At 39.2% G+C, this 8,620-nt stretch overlaps 1 protein-coding gene across 1 annotated transcript; it reads right to left on the bottom strand.

The window, feature by feature from the left end:
• Window positions 1-2,444: 2,444 nt before the first annotated feature.
• Window positions 2,445-8,423, bottom strand: LOC107390637 (glutathione S-transferase Mu 1). The gene is made up of 8 exons (XM_015967459.3): window positions 8,171-8,423; window positions 4,337-4,412; window positions 4,194-4,258; window positions 4,031-4,112; window positions 3,825-3,922; window positions 3,643-3,738; window positions 2,694-2,804; window positions 2,445-2,558 (listed from the first exon to the last, which is right to left on the bottom strand). Exons 1-8 carry the CDS (start codon window positions 8,216-8,218, stop codon window positions 2,463-2,465), a joined length of 672 nt encoding a protein of 223 aa, XP_015822945.3. The 5' UTR covers window positions 8,219-8,423; the 3' UTR covers window positions 2,445-2,462.
• Window positions 8,424-8,620: the final 197 nt, after the last annotated feature.

The following is an 8,620-nucleotide window of genomic DNA, read 5'->3' as shown; positions in this document are numbered from 1 at the left end:
AATGCTAGGAGTCCTGGGAAACTATTTTGTCAATAAAAAACTAAAGTATTACTATTCCACACATTTTTATTTTAGATTTTTTTTAAACGTCCAAACCCCAAGTACAGTTTTGCATCAGAGACTATCCACCTTCTGTGTGTATTTATTTTTGGGAAATGTCACTGCATAACAGAGTGTGTTATTTTTGCAGGTAATTCTTTGAACTGAATATATTTAATTTGTTTAAATTTCCAGTTAGATTTGTGGAAAATGTACGACATATAAACTCACCAAACAATGCAACCTTTGTTTTACTTTTTGTGCTCACTCATGCCGACTCCCACAAAGCCCCATGTGATTATCAAGTGCTGACTCAAAAGAGGCATTGTTTAGTCATAAGTAAATCAATTTTTTCTTAATAAAATTTATTCCTATAGCCTCCTTAACCAGACTAAACACCTACATCTAAAGAGAAAAATCATTTCACCCAAAAATATAATTTCACTTGTTTTCGCAAGTTAATTTCAGAATAAAAGCATCCCTGATCATTCTAAAAAGAGCCTAGATGCGTCTATGTGATTGTGTGTCACACATAAAAATAGCATCTGTGTGTTGGCCTGGTGATAATCCCCTCTCCCTTCTCCTGACTGCTGTTAAGAAGTTATTCATTTTTCCCAAACAGCACAATTATAATGCTCTCTCAACCTCATTCATGTCACAAGAATTAAAATCTAAAGTAGGAGCCTAAAAGAGCTTACTGATTAAAAATGGAAACATTAGATCTTCACTTCAGAGATGATGTATGGATGTTAAAACATCAATTTAGCACAGGAGTGTCAAACTCAAACTCACACGGGGCCGAAATGAAACTCTGGGACGGAGTCGAGGGCCAAACTTAATATTTTTTGAAAAAGTGACGGCAAATTTGCACGATTTCTTTATCAACATATATGCAATTTTGAACCTTTAAATTTGGAAACAAACATATTTCTGCATTAACACTGAATGTGGAATAACCAAATTACACACGAGCAAGTCCGTTTTAAATAAAAGGCATCAGTGGTATTCATTACTTGTGGTATATTCAGCATTTTTAAAATCTATTCAGGATTTATGTTTTCTTGTTTATTCATTTTTCTTATTTTTTATTCTCCTTTTTTTCTCCTGTAATACGTGTCATCGCTGCTGTGATGTCTAGCTTTCCCCACTGAGGAACAATAAAGATATTTTCCATTCTATTTATCTATCTGCAGCCTTTCCACTTCCTGTTTACTGTAGGTTAAATCTTTTCTCACGGGCCAACAACAAAATAAAAATATCATTTTATCTTAAATGAAAATGCAACATCTCACCCGTTAACTTTCATGTTTTGGAGCAGAAAAAGAGCATAAAACCTAAATATTTAAAGCTCAGTTTGCTCCACTGGTTTACTGTGACGCTCATCTGTTCCAGCCAGACACCTGCATCATGGGGCTGATCTGAGCTGAGGAAACTCCTGTTGTTTTGTTCATCTTCATCATAATAATGACAACATTAGATGACAACAGGTGCTCACATAGGTTTGTGCTGATGAACATGTCTGAGCAGCTTGACCACGTTGTTGTGTGTCGGGAAGGAAACACAACCACAGAGCCGTGCTGGTTTGAGCGTGTCGCTGCTTGCTGGAGTTATAGCTGAAATATCATCTCTGTCTGGACGTTAGTTTGAAAACTTTCTCTTTCAGTCATGAACACATTACTGAGCGGCTAAAATCTCCGTTTCTGGGCTTCAACGTCAGAAAACAGCTGAGCGAACTCGGCGCTGAGTGAGAGGAGTGTAGTTTGTCCGAAACAGCGGAGCTGCAGACACCCAACTACCCCTGACTGCCTCGGGCTGGAAAAAACACAAAGGAGGGGGCACGTCGCCTCCGCGCTGATGCCGCAAAGCATCATGGGAGTCGAAGTCTTTGCGGTAAAATCGGCCAGCGGGCCAGTTTTAATATATTTTTGATATTTATCTCGCGGGCCACATAAAAATGCTCCGCGGGCCGCATCTGGCCCGCGGGCCTTGGCTCTGACATATGTGATTTAGCACATCTCTGGGATATTTGAATTTTCAAACAATTGCTGCATTCATCTAAAGTAATTTGAGAGTAAAATGAATATAAGAAGTGGTGTCATTTGATGAAGGGGTGAAAATAGTTACATTTCACTAATTAACAGTGGACTAAAAAAGACACCTAATTAGAGTTAGAAAAAAGGACATTGTAGTTAGTCATGTTTAATATTTCTACCTCCACATCTTCACAAATTAAGTACATTATTTTTCATAATTCAGAAACTAAAAATGGGTTCAGAAAGGACTCAAATCATCTTGTGAAGGTAAAATGATGAAGATTTCATAAGTAACATAACAAATACACTATATATATACTACTGTAAATATGCCAGTACTTGTGAAAATTTCAACTCAAATATTTCTCTGTTGAATAAAGGAATGATTTTTCACTCCTTCTTGTTCCCCCATTTAGCCATCTTGGTGTTGACAGGAGCCTTTATGTATTTGCTTGATTTCATGTAGACAGCAATCTTCTCCAGAGCCTATAAATGATACAGAAAAATACATTAAATATACTTATTCATTCCCTCATGTCCTGTAAGGAGAATAATGCAGAAATAATCCCATTTAAGACCCCAAATTAGCATTGGGATTAGACAACATCTGCTTGTTCTCACCTCAAAATGGTCCAAAAATTCTTTGAGGTTCTTAAAGTCGTCCAGGCAAGAAGGTTGAAACATCTTGTGCACATCCAACAGATTATACATGACGAAGTCCACATAGGTGATCTATTTTCAAGAAAACAGAAATTACTAATGTGAATTTTAACTCAAAGTTTATAACTGACAAAAATATGTGACTTCATGATCCAATTTTGTGTTTTTATTTCCATTCATCTAACCAAACAGAGTCTGAGTTGTTCTGGATACTGGATGTCCAAACAAAACATTTTCTTATTATACACGTTATTACACCATCTTAAAGGTGTGGTTGACTGACAAAACCTTTAATTTAATTATTATTTCTGAATATAATCGGTCACTCAGAGTTTTTATACAGGCTGAACATGAAAACAGTCTCCTACACCTATCCTCTGAATTAGCTTCTGATAGAAAATAAACAATGAAATGGGAGGATTTGAAAATCCTCACATATCTATGTCACACTGTGAATTTGCATTCATGGCCTCACCCATCTTGGCTTGTGCCCGCTCACAGGAAGGCTTTTAAATAAGTTTTTTTTGCAGCAAGTGAGAGAACAGAGAGTGTCTTGGTGTGACTAGTGACTTTAACAGTGACTTTGCAACATTTGCTGAACGTGTTCTGTTAGCTGATCAGAAGGTGTGTGCATATCATTAATAATAATGAGTAATCCTGCTGTTTTCAGCCCACCTCAGCAACAGCAGACTTCTGCATCTCAGAACAGAAGAATCATAGCTTTATTTAAAATTACTCATATGGCATTGATTTTCACCAGAGAAGACTGCAAATGTATTGAATAAATGAGTAAACCACACCTCTAAGGTAAATGTGCAGTGTGTGATTTCTGTGCTCTCTGGACCAAATGGGAAACCTGATTGACCATAGACCGGGTGACGCCCCTCGTGTTTTAATAAGAATAACTTACCTTGTCACCAGCAAACCACTTCTTGTCTCCCAAGAAACCAGAGAACTGCTGCAGCCCTCCTGGAAGACTTTTCAGGTACCCTGGCTTCATTTTGTCCTGATTTCAGAGACATGAGATCAGTGTTGTTTTGGAGATTTTAGTTGTGTGAAATTGCATCAGATGTAGTATGATGATGTACTCACAAAGTCAGAGTAACAAATCCTCACAAAACCAGTTATAAAGTCTGCAGCCTGGTTCTCCAGAATGTCCACTCGGACCTTTTCATCCTCCGTCTCGCCACCTGTTTTCAGATCAAAGTTACTGAACTGAGAAACCACACCAAAAATTTTGTAAAATATCAAATATATATGTAGAGATTAAAAAAAAAGAACTTTTCTACTTTACTTACACATATTGTGCTTACGAGCGATGTATCTCATTATGGCCATGCTCTGCACAATCTTCCTGTCTCCGTCCAGCAGGTAAGGTAACTATCGTAAGGGTAGAAAATCTTATTGTCATGAATTAAAAACCCACATTAAAATTAACATACTGAAGAAGAGCTTTCTTACATTGGGAAAGTCCATTTCAAGTTTGTGTTTTTCATTTAACCAGCTGCTTATATCATAGTTAGGAGCTGTGTGAGACAAATGTGGTTTAGATCTTTAATTAAAATATGATTCCTGCTTATCTGTTAGCTGAAAAGGTCATTTACCTTCACCACAGACATAGAACTTTTCCTGGTACTTGGTACCAGTGTACTCCAACAGGAGGCGAATGGGCTGGGCACGCTGTGCAAGATCAAAGGTCGGCGAAAGGTTGGTTTAAACATTATCTACACTCATACACATCTTCATAAGATATAAATTAAGTTAACTCTATCAAAAGCCTTTTCTGCATCTAGAGATAATATACTAGTTTCTACTGTAAGAGAAATCTATCAAATTAAGTAATCTACGTGAGTTTGTGGATGACTACCCTTGATGAAACCAGTTTGGTCAGGGTGTATTATGAAGGGGGTTACCTTCTCTAATCTTTTTGCCAGGGCTTTACAAATTATTTCGAGATCAACATTAATAAGGGAAATTGGGCGATAGCTGGTAGGAAATGCAGGGTCTTAACAAGGTTTTAACAAGAGACTAATATTGGCTGAGTTCATGTTTGGCTGGAATCTGCCGCTCTCTTCGATTTCCCTCACCATTCTGAAAAATATTGGAGCCAGAATGATCCAGAAATCTTTGTAGAACTCTGCTGGGAACCCGTCTGGACCTGGAGCTTTCCTATTAGTCATGGATTTAAGGGCTTCCTGGAGCTCTGCTGATGTTAGTTAGAGTCCAGGACTGTAACTTGGCTGTCTGATAATTTAGGAAGTGTTATCCTATCAAGGAACTCATCGATCTCGTTATCTGATGGGTTTATCTGTGGTGAGTACAAAGTTTGGTAAAAGTCTCTGAAAGTGTTGTTTATTCTTTCAGGGCCATTGATAGAGTTAACTGGAAGTTCTTATTTGCAACTCTACATAAATTTGGTTTTGGGAACTTCTTCATAAACTGGCTACAAACATTATACAGTTCGTCAACTGCACGTGTCAGGACAAACGACCAAATATCAGCTAGCTTCTGTCTTCAGAGGGGGACCAGGTAGGGATGCCCACTCTCCCCCTCACTGTTTGCTATCTTTATCGAACCACTAGCGGCAGCAATTAGGCAAACAACAGGTATTAAAGGGGTAAAGTGTAAGAAAATAGAACATAAGATCAGTCTTTATGCAGATGATGTTTTACTCTTTCTCCGGAATTCTCAATCGTCTCTCTCTCTCATTCAATAGAACTGATAAACTCTTTCAAAAGTTTCAGATTACTCTATAAACTGGTTAAAATCCACAGTTCTACTAATTAATTTCTCTTTTGTCAATTTACTTAATACACAATTGGAGTCAGGGAATATCACATACCTGGGAATTAATATCTCTACCAAGTTAGCAGATCTAACCAAACTAAACTACATCCCACTTTTAAAGAAAGTGGAAGATGATCTAGCAAGATGGAAATCCTTACCAATATCACTCATGGGGAGAGTTGCTACAATTAAAATGATGGTCTTACCCAGAATAAATTACTTATTTTCAATGATCCCAAACAAACCACTAGCTGACTGGTTTAGATCTCTGGACTCCTCAATTACCAAATTCCTTTGGCAGGATAAACCTCCACGAATTAGATTAAAATTGCTTCAGAAGACCAAAGACAGAGGAGGACTGGATCTACCCAACTTTTATTATTATTTCTTAGCCAACAGGCTGCAATATATACCAAGATGGTTGCAAGATAACCCACTAGATGAGTCCTGGTTAGATATAGAACAGACACTTTGCAATACGATAGAGCTTTCAGACTTACCATTTATTAGCTCAAGCATAAGCAAATATGAAGGCTTCAAAAGTATTAGTATCAGCACCTCTCTGACAGCATGGTGGGAGTATCTTAAAATGACAGTCTTCACTAGTACCATGCAGACGCACACCTATCTGGAATAATCCTGATATTTTGCAAAATAATAAAATGATGAGCCTTCCGGACTGGAAAAATAAAGGAATCCTATACCTGGAACACATATATGAAGGATTGGACTTCATCCCATTTAATAGAATAGTCTCCCAATTTGGAAGAGATAAGAATAGCTTTTTAGAATACCACCAAATTAAATCTGTAGTCAAACAAAAATTTAAGCTCAATAAAATAGAATTACAAACACCACCAAGACTTCTATAATCTCAAACCCCCCCAAACTACTGTCTAAAGTATATAAGACACTGTCCAAAATAGATGATAGAATAGCAATCCCTATTGAAAAATGGGAGGTGGATCTATCAGTCAGCTTTGACCAGAACTTCTGGTCCCAAACTTGTTTAAAAACTTTTAAAATGATCAAACACTCCAATTTACAATTAATTCAGTACAAAATTCTACACAAAGTACACTAAACAGGTCATCAGACGTTCAAGATGGGGTTTGTGTCGTCTGACACCTGTACACACTGCGCAAACAACGTTCCTGACAATTACATTCATGCACTGTGGTCCTGTCCACCTTTCCAGGAATTTTGGGGTAGAGTGTGTGAAGACCTGTCAAAGTCTCTCAAATGTCATATCCCAACCACCCCCTCTCTTTGTTTACTTGGAAACCTGGACGATGTCCCGGTTGAAACATCTGTGGTTCACGTGGTTCTGACTGCCATATGCATCGCTAAGAAAACTATCCTATTGAATTGGAAAAATAGAGAAACTGTCTGCATTAACCAGTATAGAAATCTTTTGTTAGATCATATTACACTTGATTTAGCCTCTGCTTCCACTTCAGATCAATCTCTCTGGGCTCCTTTGATCGGTTCCATCACATAGCGAGGGTGGGGGACCGTTGATGTTGTCCTGCGGGATGGTGTGGGTGGGGTCTGAGTTTGGAGTATCCAGATGTTCCCTGGAGGTGGGTTCACTGGGGGTGTCTGGGACTGGGGGGCCATTGCCCCCCTCTGGAGGTGCTTGGGTTGCCTCGGGGGGTGGAGGCCCACTTCCAATTTTAAACCGCACTTAGACACAGAGGGCTGAGGGTGTAAGTGGGGTGGTGCGGTGGCATCAGCTGGCATAGGCCAGATGATGCCCACACTGCCTGCTCACCACAGCCATGGAATACACCTCATGAACACACAACACTATATTAGAGCAGGCGGAGGGAGACTAGGGGTCTTAGCACACCTCTGCTGTTGCTTGGCTTCCTGGGGCTGGAGGCTAGGAGGGAGATCTGGCCGTCTGGTTGGGGTCTGGGGTGGTGGGTTGCTGTGCTCAGCGTTGGGCGGGGGAGCCTGCTCATCAGCACCCCAGCAGAAAGGGTCAAACTCTGGTAACCGGTGATGGTTGTCTGATTCCAGCTACTGTTGTGACCTGGAGACATCTCAAGAGTGGATGGGTCGTATCGGAGTTAATCTACGAGCTCCCGGTGCCGTGAGGTCCACCCGACTTCTGATAGTCCGGATCTGCTGGGGGTCTCCGCCAGGGTTTGTAGGCACAACAGATTGCGTGTGATGCTGTTTATTGATAATCAACTCTCTAGTTAGCAGACAACAAATTCTTTTACACCCAGAATTCACAGGCTCTTTCAGATACAAAGGATCTGATAAATATCTAACTTACACCACACCACCTCACACATCACATTCCATCACCGCATATCCACTCTATCACATCTCATTATTCATATTTTGTCATGTATAATCATTAGTTTAGAAAAGAATAAAATTCCTTTTTAACTATATACCTGACACTGTCTGAATTACTACGAAGTGTGTTTATGGTCCCTGAACAAGCAAAGAACCCTAGAATCTTCTGATTAAACATTCAAAGATCAATCAGATTGAAATTTCATATGGAATAATCACATCTTATTGCCAAATTGCTCGACAGCAGTTAATTGCAATTAGCCTTCAGAACATGAGAGAAGTGATCATAGTTAATAGTCACCATACCAACCAAACAGACAGAAAAAGCAATATCTTACTCCACGAATATCCCAGTAAGCTAGCGTCATTGCTGTTTTTGCCCACATTTTTGGACCAGATGGGTTTGAGAAAGATGCTACAAACACAGATCTCTGGTTTGAGTAGAAAATGTTATTGGAGCTGAGGCTTTTAGTAGCAGAGCAGTAGGTGGGAGGTAAACGTCACCACCGTGCCAGTCATTGTTTTACAAAGTTACAAAGCTTCAAGTCTGGGATATCAAAGATATACAGAAAAATTATACATTGACAAGACGGGAGCGGTGAATGACGTACCTTTGGAGCATTATAGGGAGGAAAAAAAGTGCCGCCGTGCCAAAACGGAGTCCCTCAGTTATGTGAAAAACTTTATTGTCATTGAATTTTGTAGCATTCTATGTTATCTCTCATGTAATGTAGAATATTTGGTTACTCATAAATGATCAAGGGCTAAAAATCCATCACAGAGGCAGT

This window comes from Nothobranchius furzeri, chromosome 15, assembly GCF_043380555.1.
Source record: "Nothobranchius furzeri strain GRZ-AD chromosome 15, NfurGRZ-RIMD1, whole genome shotgun sequence".
NCBI classification, from domain to species: domain Eukaryota; kingdom Metazoa; phylum Chordata; class Actinopteri; order Cyprinodontiformes; family Nothobranchiidae; genus Nothobranchius; species Nothobranchius furzeri.
Note: the sequence above shows the minus strand (reverse complement) of the source record. Positions and strands in the feature narration are given on the sequence as shown.